This window comes from Lissotriton helveticus, chromosome 11, assembly GCF_964261635.1.
Source record: "Lissotriton helveticus chromosome 11, aLisHel1.1, whole genome shotgun sequence".
Classification (NCBI taxonomy): Eukaryota; Metazoa; Chordata; class Amphibia; order Caudata; family Salamandridae; genus Lissotriton; species Lissotriton helveticus.
Window position 1 is genome coordinate 924910330 of NC_136072.1, and position 12340 is coordinate 924922669.

At 41.0% G+C, this 12340-nt stretch overlaps 1 protein-coding gene across 6 annotated transcripts in view; it reads left to right on the forward strand.

Moving 5' to 3' along the window:
* The window catches only part of HORMAD2 (HORMA domain containing 2), a 644485-nt gene that overhangs the window by 54963 nt on the left and 577182 nt on the right, over positions 1–12340 (forward strand). For 3 of the 6 annotated variants that reach the window (XM_078667233.1, XM_078667235.1, XM_078667232.1), the window contains exon 2: positions 10474–10736. The exons of the other annotated variants lie outside the window; for them this stretch is intronic. Coding sequence is in view for 1 of the 3 variants with exons in the window: in XM_078667235.1 (XP_078523361.1) it covers positions 10688–10736 (49 nt within the window). In the remaining 2 variants the exon portion in view is untranslated. The remainder of the gene's footprint in view (positions 1–10473; positions 10737–12340) is intronic. 6 annotated transcript variants of the gene reach the window in all.

Sequence of the window (12340 nt, forward strand, 5' to 3'; positions counted from 1 at the left end):
TCTCTAGATACTCAGTCAATCCTTCTACCAATGTAATCCTTTCTGCAATGTCGAGCAGGTTTTATTTACTTTTCCAATAGTTCCATGCAGTTTTTTCAAAGCAAGCTGAGCACAATGACTTTCACTCTGGATTTCTTCCTGAAGTTGCTTAATCGATTGGAGGATCACTTCGAGCGTTGATTCTACTCTAGATGACCTGGTTGCTGCTTTCTCAGATGCCATACCGCTTACATTCGGTTACTTCTTGTTTTTGTTTCTCTGGATATACTATTGGGTAGCTGAGTAATCCATCTCAATTTCTCCATGGAGATTCCATCAGTGGTCCCGCCCCTGCCCTCTCGAAAGCGCTTCTTTCCTTGTCTTCTCTGACAACTTGCATTGAGTTAAAAGAGCAGACTTCTCTGGAACACTATTAATAGAAGAATCAGAGGCAAAATCTTCTATAGACAAAGATGATCAGAGTGATCAGTCAATGAGAAGAACTTCTCCCCTGTATCGGGGTACTTAGCTACATCGTTTGTTTTCCCACTACTTTGTTTCTGGGCCTGGGTGATGACCATTGAAGTTTCCTGGTTGATTATGGCCAAATTGCTTGCATTGCTATTTAACTCCTCATTCCCTGCGCAGAGGGTTGCTTCCTGTTCTAGTTCTGGAGCCAGTGCTTCATCTCACATTTTACTAGATGCACCTGCCTGTGCCCCCCTTAAATTCTGCTGATATTTTGGGGCTTGGGTTAACTCACTTTTTCGTTCCTCCTCCACACCTTCCCCTATCGCTGTAACAAGGGACATGATCTGCGAAGCTTCCTGCCTCATTCGTGGCAGCAATTTCCACACATTCTTCCACTAGTATGGAGTCTGTGCTAACCGTGCATGCAACCCCCCCCCCCCAATCTCAGCTTTCAGATCTCCTATTGCAAACTAGGGGGAACATATTTGCAATCGGGATGAGAAGTCCCAGAGTCACCATGTAGTGAACCCCTAACCAACCTTAGTGTGGCCCTCTTTGTCACTTGCCCCCCTGATTCAGACTTCTGTTTGCATGCAGCCTCCTCTCCTTTTTATCCTCCTTTCGGCTCCTTATTGGGTTTGTAGTCATGAGGGTAGGGGTTATAACCACATGCACGGTTGCTGGCTGTTTAAATCCTTGGCCTGGTATTTAGCATACCTGGCGCACCATCCATGTCAGGAAGAAAAATCTGGCCAGCCGGGCAAAGTACTGGGCTGCTTTAATTGCTGCTGCAAGTACAAATTGGTCCAACACGCTTCGTCTACCACTTCTCTGCCAAGCTCGGCTTCTCCCTGTTGTCCATCCTTTAGCGCTGACTCTCCATGACTGCCGCAAGCTGAAATAGTGAAATGAGGCGAGAGAGGAGTGGCAGGCAACAGCAGCGAATCACTCAGGCGCCATCAAGCTCCACAGACCCAATTTTCAATGCTTTTTCTAATCAGTCTGTTACACTGATACCATTAGAGGCTCGTCAGAACATTCAACAATCAAATGTATCCGTCACACTGCAGGATCAGGCTGAAACAAGTACAGCCCTCTTTTTGCTTGAATTCAAGTCCAAAGGCTGAGGTGACATCCTAAATAGTGAGAACATTTTACAATTATTGACCGCCATCAACAGGCTGGAGGACCTTAACACCATCTGATCTGCTATCCATAGAACTTGTTGAAGCCAATAAAAATCTATGCAATGAAGCAACAATAGCTACTTGGATATTGCCGAGTAGCCAGAAGGATCCTAAATATACAAGCACAACTTAGCCTCTGGGGGAAACGCAGTTGCCACACCACAATCTCGGCTACCCTAAGCCACTCATAGTGACGAGTCAAATAAATTCAGGCTCCCGCCAAGATAAATCCACAAAGCGCTCCTACTCCGTATTAAAAGGTGCCCCAAGCGCATCCCCTTTGCTCATAACCAAATTGAGCCCCCAGAGTACTATATCTAAACCTACAGGAGCTGCAGGAACTCAGAATTTGGCCTGGTTAGCAAGTACAATAAATGGCCGAAGAACAAGCCCCTGGCATAGCAGTGACCACTCACAAACCAGCAAGGAAGCCCTATGCATATGCTCCTGGAACATAAATGGTCTGAAAAACAAAGCATTGGACCATTGGTCATACTTTGACTTCATTCTCCTACAAGAGATTTAGCTAGATCTACAGGGCTTTATGGCTCACCATCTCCCTGCTTCCAAAGGAGCTAGATTTGGCCACCTCAAAGGAGGTCTCCCAATCTACTCATCAATAACAAGCATTAGCGACGTCAAAGAGCTGGACTTTAAGTTTTCTACGACAAATCCAATTCATGCCGTTAGAGCAACAGTCAAATGTGAAAATAAAGACATGCTGCTGGTGGTAATAAATGTATATCTGTACCGAAGAGACAAAGCCAACGGAGCCAATTTATTGGTAGTTGAGTTAACAAGCCTCCTAGAAGAGGAGCAAACATCTGATTTCATAATTATGGGGGACTTTAACTTGCCTCTACTGGGAATAATAGAGGATGATGACTTTTTGACAAATCTATCTTTTCAATGGCATGTGCCCCCTCAGGTAGGTAATAAATGGGGAAGGCAAAGCAAATCTGCTAAGAGGCTGCTGGGAGATCTTAAACATCTCAGCTTCCAGGCCTTGAATGGCCCGTTCCCCGAAAATTGCCTGCCAGCAGTTACATTTGATAAAGCAACAACCAGTACAAAAATAGACTACTCCTTTGTAAGCCTGTCTCTATTGTGTAAAATTTCTGCTCTCCACCTAGGAGAGAAGGATAACAGTGATCACCTGCCACAAGAAAGTACACTTAAAGCAAGAGCCTTAATTCCCTCTCATCAGGGACGGCTTCTCCGTTGGAGCAGAGGAGTGTCGCCCCACTCAAAATATCCCAAATCCCCAGAGATAAAAAATAAAATGGTAATTCATTACCATTTAATTTTGCATCCCCTGTCCCGAACAGAGCATCAGGACGGGGGCGAGGCTGCTGCTGAGTGACAGAAGCTGGAGGGAGGGTGGGCGGTATGTGCACTATTTTGCGCATGTCTTTTTGGCTGGCCTTCTTTCGACGGCCAGCTACACATGCACACTTTAAATATCTCTAACTCAGCTGTCTAAAGACAGCTGGGTTATAGAAGTGCAGGCCTCCAGAGCACTGTGGAGCTCAAAGTGGTGCTTCTCCCTCCAATCAGGGCGCTGCTCTCATGGCACAAGAGCAGTGCGAGGATTGGTCAAGGGAGTTTCCTGGTGGCCGGACTGAAGTTCCAGAGAGAAGAATTCCGATGCGGAGGATATGTAAGTGTTTTTCTTTCTTTTAAAAATTTATTTTGTTTGCGTTTGCCCCCCTCCCCCCTCCTCGTAGATACAAACTGTTTATTTTTTTATTTTGTTTATGTGCCCGATCGCCCCCTCCCCAGTAGATACTAGCCACCACTGCCTCCTATCCAGTACAAGCTCCCAGCTCTATCCACTCTGTGAACAACAAAATAATCTAATTTAAATCCAGGGCCTTAGAAAATCTGCTGGAATCAGCAAAGGCCTTGCTATAAGAAATACAAATGTTAAGCCCAAAACCTGTGGCTGGATGGGAAAATTTCACAAAGGCACTAGGAGAAGCTCATGCAACCTCGGTGAAACCCAGTTCCTCGATACAGCAAGGGTCTCGACAGGGGAGGGATACTGTCGCCCAGTATGAGCAAATCGGGTTCTACAAGAATTCCATAAACAAAACACTAAGAAAGCTCCATTTCCATGAATCAGATATTAACTTGCAAAGAGAGCTGAGACAACTTAAAGCGGGCCACCTGCCTTATTTACACTATCCTCGACCTATTGGGCAGATCACTTGGTGCCTGTCTTACAGCAAATTTTAAGGGAGGAGGCACTGCCGGCCTCATGGAGGTGCTCGATCATATCACTCATTTATAAACACTGGGTAAGAACAAAGCGAAAAACTACAGACTGGTAGCTCTGATTGATAATAATGGCAAGTATTTTACCGGGGTCATCTTGAAGGAGCTAACTGCTTGAGCCAATGAAAATGCCATTATCCCTCTTATAACCAAAGAGATTTTGTAAGCATACCGGCACTGCTACTAATATTCGAACCCTCTCTTTACCATTTGGCGCAACGAAAGGGGCTACGCTACCCCTGTACCACAGTTTTATTGATTACAGATCTGCTTTTGATCATATAGGCAGGGGTAAATTGTGGCTCAAATTGAACTATTGGAAGATTCCATCTGCCCTCTTGAAACAGCTGATTTTGGTGCAGGCAGACAGACACCTGGGTACAAGTTAAATTGGGGTCAGGGATCCATCTTTCTAGATACAACCTGACCACTAAAAGGCTGAAGCGGGGTTGCGTCTCAGCTCTTACCCTGTTTAACCTTTCCATGGTGGACTTAACATCGAGGTTAAACAAGTGCAATTCTAACGCCCTGAAGTTGGGCAGCCTGATGCTTTCGAATTCACTATTAGCTGATCTTGTATTCATAAGTTGCACCCCTGTTCGACTCCAGCACCTACGAGATGTCACTCAAGCCTATTTGGATGAAAATGGCCTGAGCATCAATTTAGATATGACTAAGATAAGGGTTCTGAATCAAAAAAAGGTAAAAGGGGTACAACGTTGGTATCTGGCCAAACAACTGCTTGAAACAGTAAAATAGTATAAGTAATTAGGTGTGACAATAGACTGCAAAGGCTCATTCACATCTCAGAAAGAAGTCCTGAGGAGGAGAGGTATCAATCACATTGGCTTTGATGCTAAAAACATCTAAAGAACAAAGCAGCCAGCTCTAACTAAGCTCGACCCAACAATAACCTATGGGAGCAAGCCAATGAGGTTCAGAAGCGTGGCTACTTTAGATGGGATATTAGCAGGTGCGTTCAGAATGATTTTCAGTTTCCCTAAGTACACATCACTGTCTCAAATAAGACTTGAGTTTGGCCTACAGAAATGGGCTGGCTCGAAGAGCTGCATACATTAATTGCTGGCACAAAATCAGGGGTGCTCAGCCAGGGACCCTGAACGCTCATCTTTGAGCTGAACTGACGTTCAGGGAAAACTGCCCAGCAAGGGCATATCTAAGAATCAATTAAGCAATTGGGCCTACCAGGCTTGTAGGAGGCGTCAGTAACTCATGAAGGCTTCAAACAGCTGGTCAATAAGACCATTAAACGTGTCTCCCTGTTAGAGGACAAGGCTTCATTGACAGGTAGAGCACACGGCTGGTTTGTTCTCCACAGCTATTGCAATGCAGCACCTCAACCCTATCTATGCACAGGATTTTCGAAAGCTACTAAAATTAAGTATTTGTGCTATCATTTTAGTATTCTTCCCTCTCTGCTTTCTCTTCCGCCTTGGAAACGCAACCCAGCCAACTCTTGCTGCCGTCTGTGGGGGACATGGAGAGAAGATATTCTGCACTTAATGTGCATATTACTCTTGAGCGTACGCAGATCTATGCTGCGCCCAATTTTTTGTCACAGAGGTATTCGTACTTGCAGGCAGGCGGTTATGGCGTGCTTTGCCACAGATGACTTACAATTAAACTGCCACCTTGTCAGATTCTTGAACATAGTAGAAAAGAGACTAATTGATATAAACGCATCCCGAGGACAAGCCAGAAACCCACCTGGCGTTGGGGCATTGAGCTTTGTCCAATTGATTGGTGTGGTAGCTGCATCCATGGACTGACGGCACTCTTACCCCGGGGGTATGTAGGCCTTTATTACAGTAGTATCAACAAAATTGTCTATCTGGCTTCTGCGTATTGCTGTTAAGCTCTATGTAAAGTTGACTACACAAGGAATTGTAGAAATAGTGTAGTTTATTCATAGAAACACAGGAGCAAGGTAGGTAACATCCTACACAGGTCTTCTTCCTCTGCAACTGCTCCTGTTGCTAGGAAGGGATCTAAGATACAATGGAATCTAAAGTGATAATTCTAAAAGATCTTAAAGGAACAACATAACACATCTTCCCCTTTATAACAATTAAAAATGAAAGAAAAAGAAAAAGAAAAAAAACAAAATTATTGACACACAAAATCTTCTAACCACTTTGGTTTAGAGCAAATGCGTTTCCGGTTCATGGACACGTCACTGTTACAATAGGTTTCATCATTGACAGGTGCAAGATCAGAACCTTGCTTAGATGGAAAAGCATTAAGTGAGGTACACATATTGGAAACACTGGGAGAAAAATCTACAACATCAGTATTATTACCACCATCTGAAATATCGGAATTGGTTTTGGTGTTGGGAAGATCTTCAGATATACTGAAACCACCATGATCCTCGCAATGAATAGATTGAGGAGAAGGTAAATTTTCAGGTAAATTAACAGAGTCCTTTATCACATTCTTTTTGCCTCTATAAACAGCAATTCTTTTAAGGTTCCACACTTTTCCGTCACTTAAAAGAACTGCATTGCGTAAGATTTTCTTAATCATCAAAGGTTCAGAATATTGGGATTCCCCTTTGCGAACTTTCCAGGGTTTCTTTACTTTAACCCACATACCAACACTTATGTTTGCAGTACTGGAACAATATTTCTTATCAAAAAATGTTTTATACTCGAGATGTTTATCAATAACATCAGATCTAACTTTATTCATGCATATATCTAAACAAGATTTCTTGTGCAGCCAATTGGGATTACACTTGGTCCTTGCAATTCGACCTCTCATAATTTCAAATGGTGACATTTTTAAGGCATCATGAATGTTGGTTCTGTAAGACCATACAGCTTTGAAGACAGATGTCTCCCAATCCTCTCTATTTTGATTAGCAATCTGAATGGCATTCTTCAGAACTCTATTGAACCTTTCACAAAGTCCGTTACCACTGGGGTTATAAAGAGAGGTAGTTTTATGAACAATACCAACTCTATCGAAATATGACTGAGTTAATTTAGAAGTAAATTGGACCCCATTGTCACTAATGATCTGGTTGGGAAGACTTTCTTCAATAAAAACTTTATCAATAAAAGTTAGTACTGATGAAGAATCAATTTTATCAACTATGGTAATACTAGGCCATCTTGAAAATATATCTATCATAGAAATTATAAATTTGTGATCCACTCCAATTGGTCCCATAATGTCAATTGCAACGGTATGCCATGGACCATTTGGTATTAAGGGTTCACACATGTCAGGTTTAAGAGTGTTAAGTACTTTGTCTGAATTGGAACAAGTAACACATTCTCTAACAATTCTTTCTGTAAGGACATCAACTCCTGGCCACCAATACCATTGTTTGACATTTTGTTTGGTCTTAACAATTCCACAATGGTCTTTGTGACACAGTTCGATAATATTATTTCTCAAAGCTAAAGGAGGAACGGCTCTGTCACCTCGAAAAATAGTATCATCACATACAGTAAGTTCATTTCTAACTTCCCAGTATGGTCTTAATTCAGGCAAGATTTCTTTCTTTCCCGTCCACCCATCATGAATAAAAGAAATAACTAAATTTAAAGTTTTATCTTTCAAATATTGCTCTTTCCATAACTTTTTTTCAATGCAAAAGGGATTATTGTCTAGAATATAAGCAACGTGAAAAGAATCCCACTCATTTACCTCACATTCTTGTAAATCAGTAGGCATGCGAGAAAGAAAATCGGCAATAACATTGCTTTTCCCAGGGAAATACTCAACTTTGATAATGAAATCTTGTAAACGCATGGACATTCTAGCTATTCTAGCTGTAGCGTTGTAGAGGCCTTCGGTGGTAAGAAGTTTGGTAAGAGGTTTATGGTCAGATCTTACTATGCATTCTTTTCCCCAAATAAAACTGCGAAAATGTTCAAGGGCCCAAACTACAGCTAAAGTTTCCTTTTCTATAACTGAAAACTTGCTTTCTGGAACAGACAGAGCTCTAGAAGCGAATGCGACAACACGTTCTTTACCCAAACTATCGATCTGAGAAAGAACGCCGCCCAAACCTTTGTTGCTAGCATCAACAGTGATCACAGATTTGAGATCTAAATCAAAAGGGCATAAAACAGGAGCATTAATAATGTCTAATTTGATACTGTTGAACTCATTCTCACAAGAAGGGGACCAATCAAATTTGACTTTGTTTTTTAAAAGTTGTCTAATATTGAAAACTTTACTGGAAAATTTTTTGATAAATTTCGAATAAAATTCTACCATTCCTAAGAATGACCTTATATCATCCTTGCAGGTGGGGGGGGGGCTCTTTTATGGCATCAACCAATTTGGGTTTGGTTGAAACACCGTCACCACATAAAACATGACCAAGGTAAGTTACAGACTCAACAGCGAAATTGCATTTGGAGAATTCAATGGTCAAGCCTTTTTCTTCAAGAATACTTAAAACTTCTTCTAGAACAGTATTATGTTCATCTTTGTCCTCACCGTAAACTAGAATATCGTCTTGAATTTTTTTTACTTTAGGGTGTTTTCCAAATAACTGATGCATAATGCGTTGGAATATGGCTGCAGCAGACGCTAAACCGAATGGCATACGTTTAAATTGGAAACACCCTATGGGGGTAATAAACGCAGTAAGCTGTTTACTTTCAGTGTCAAGAGAAATCTGATGGTATGCAGCAGATAGGTCAATTGTGGAAAAAACTTTAGCTCCCTTAACTGAAGCTAACATCTCAGAAATTTTAGGTAAGGGAAATTTATCTATTACAATATTTTCATTCAAATGGCGAAGATCGACACATAGACGGATTTTGCCATTGGTACGTCTTGCGATAACAACTGGTGAAATCCAATTGGAAGACTCAATTGGCTCAATAATGTCATCTTTAACTAGTTTTTCCAGTTCTTTTTCAACATCATCTCGAACTAAAATAGGAATATTTCTGGCTTTGAAAGTTTTGGGATTGGCATTATCTTTCAAAACAATATGATGGGAAAATCCTATAAATTGCCTATTTTCCCACTAAATACTTTAGGAAATTTTTTAAGTACAGATTCACCAATCTTTGTTCCTTCATTAACAACTAAAACAGGATCTGGACTGTTGGGATTCAATATAATATCTAAATCCCACTGATCCTTCCACCCGAGAACTGAAGGTCCAAGTTTTGCTACATACAATTTGCCTAAAGATTCTCTACCTTTGAATCTAAACTTTAAAGGTTTGTAACCAATCACATCAATTTTTCCGCCCGAAAACCCTTCGGCAGAAATATCAGGTGAATAGAGATCGTTTCCTAAGTAATGTACAAACTTTGAATTCCAGACACTTTCATTGATAATGGTATATGGGGATCCAGAATCTGCATAAATGTCAATAGGAACCCCACCAATAAGCATATTACATATAGGCTTTTTAAGAATATTCCTTTTACCTGAGTCATTGATATTAAAAATGTAAACCTTTTCGAGAGGTCTCACGACGCATTCATCATTCATTGAACAAGGAATTACATTTTTCACACAATCATCCTCAAAACGACAATGCATGACTTTGTTGGATAAATCTTCTTCATCACCAGAAGATGAATCGTACACAACATTAACTTTTTTGTTCTTAAGTCTATTACAAGCTCTTGAGTAATGCCCAATCAAGCTGCAATTCGAGCATTTTTCTTTGATTGCAGGACAAAGCTTGTAATTAGCTAAATGTGAGCTGCTGCCACATCGGAAGCATTTTAAATTATCAGATTTTTTAAACTCAGGAGGTTTGTTTTTAGTTTGAATTCTTTGTTTATAGTTGGATTTGCTTTGAACTTTCGAAACAGTTTGATCAAGAGTGGATTTCTGTACAAGAATAGCCTTTTCTTCATTTTTGATTGCTTTTGCACTACGACCTGAAAGTTCTGCCTTCCTGACGATAGCTAGAATGTCTTTGAGATCCGAATCACCATTTATCCAAAGTCTATCTTGAATAGAGGGATCAGAAGCATGCATAACTACTTGGTCGCGTATGAATTGTTCTTGTAAATGGTCAAATTTACAATCGTCGGCTATTTTTTTGAGTTTAGCTATATATACATCAATGTTTTCTCCAGGTTGTTGTTTTCTGTGAAAGAATGTGTAGCGAGTAATGCCAATACAAACCTTTGGTGAGAAATGATTATCAAAGTCTTTTAGAATATTATCAAAAACATTTGTATCACCACCTCCACTACTCTTAGGCATTTCTTCATAAATTTTGAGACCACCAGCGCCTAATGAGTGTAAGAATAATTTCTTTTTTCTTTCAGGTTTCATTTTACCATCCTCATCAATGGTGTCGATAAAATTCATGAAATAAGCTTTCCATTGAAGCCATTTCATGCATGGTTCTAAACCAGATGGCCAAAATGGTTGAGGAGATTGAATGGTAAAATTTTGTGAAGTCATTTTGAGAACACAACAAAATTTTAAGGTTTATTTGCAGTTTTAAATGCAGTCTTCTTCTCGGGGATTACAGATTTGAAATAAAATGATAAGGCAGTGTATAAATTCAAGCTGATATTCTTTTTTTTTTTTTAAGGTACTTGTAAATATGAGCGCTGTACACTGAATTAAAATCCGCTTCTCGCGTTCGTGAGCGTTGCCATGGAGAAGATAAACATGGTTGCTGTGTGTGGACGTCAACGCGTATAGCGCGTTCAGCGTGAGGCGTCGTGTTGTAGTATGAAGACGAAGTGACGTCACAGGCAACACTGTGGAACGAGCGAGAGAGCTACGAGGAAGGAGCTCGAGGAATGGGGCCGCAGAGCGTTAGCGGTTGTTCTTTGAAAAATGCAATTACAGGTCAGAGCGCTTCTAACTGTTTGTAAAGGATGAAAGTATGAAAATAATTTGGAGAAAGCGCAAGCGGGAATGATTTAACCGCTAGTTCAATGCGCAAGTTAAACAAAGAAGGAAAGTGCGTTTACTCACGAATGACGGTCTCTAAAACGAGGAAGTGAAGAAGTTGAAAATGCTTTAGAATATGAAATGCATTCCGTATTTAAGTAGCGTTGGTCGAAAAATCTTTTCTTTTGAAGTTTCCTTTGATGAAATAAAATTATAAAAACGCTGAATCCTTCCAAGAATTGTTAAATGGGTTCTTGATTTTCCTAGTGTTTCTTTTCAGCCAAGTCGCCAAAATTGTAAAGTTGACTACACAAGGAATTGTAGAAATAGTGTAGTTTATTCATAGAAACACAGGAGCAAGGTAGGTAACATCCTACACAGGTCTTCTTCCTCAGCAACTGCTCCTGTTGCTAGGTAGGGATCTAAGATACAATGGAATCTAAAGTGATAATTCTAAAAGATCTTAAAGGAACAACATAACACTCTAGCAGTCTGGCAAGACTGTACATTGAATTAAAGTCTTGATCCCTTTGCACACAAGACAGTAGAACAATCATAGCAGGTGGCGGAGACTGAAACTTAGTATTATAATAATTGCTTTTATCTGTATATAACACTACAACTATGTGTAATCTGTTTTTTCGCATCGTGCAAGTGTTTTTTTTAGACTGACTGGTTTCTTTATAAGCTGTTTTTAGGTCTCGCAGACCTAGCGCTGGATCCCGCATGCACTCCTCGCTCTGCAGGTCTTTTTGTAATCGATTTACTTTTAGAAGGTTGCAGAAGCGGAGTTTAGGCTATGCCCCTTCTTTTTATTGGTTTACGTCATCGTGCATGCCAAACCCTGCCTTTCCATTGTCAGTGAGGCTTTTTAGTCCCTCCTGGTTACCACCCTGTCCTGTTTTCGAGTCGGCCTCCTGGACTGGATGTTTTTCTGCGGCGTGATACACTCTCCTTCAATTACAAGAGTAGCACAGCGCCTGCCGCGCTTCTTTTAAATCATAGTGGCCGGTTCTGGAGTCCACAGGACTTTCTTTTGTTGTGCCCGATGCCACACTACCTTGTTCCAGGCTTAGCATGCTTTTAAAATGCACTTTTTTAGTGCACGCACATGCTTTTTTATCAATATTTGTTTAAGATTAGCGTGGCGCCCACCTCACGACCACCGCGCTTAATCTTCAATCATGGCGGCCGCTTCCGGATGCCACAGGCGGCCTCAGAGTGCTTGAAATGAAATGACACCAAACTTTCTGCTAGACTGCCACGACTTTGCGGCATGAACCAGCTCACTGCCTGGCACGGTAAAAGCTTTTCATTCCTTCACATGACTCTAAGGATTTGAAAAACAACATATTGTGGTTTAGCACAAGTGCAGTGAAAGAGCTGCATGTCACAAGGTAGGTTGCAGGCAAATGTTATTTGGGATCTCCGCAAACAGCACTGAGCAGAATTGTTTATCGAAGGGAAATCTTTCTGGGGCAGACGTGTTTGGTTTCCACCACGCTGTGTTTGTGTACACAGTGCTCCTCTGATAACAGCAAGCAAGAGCAGGGAACAGA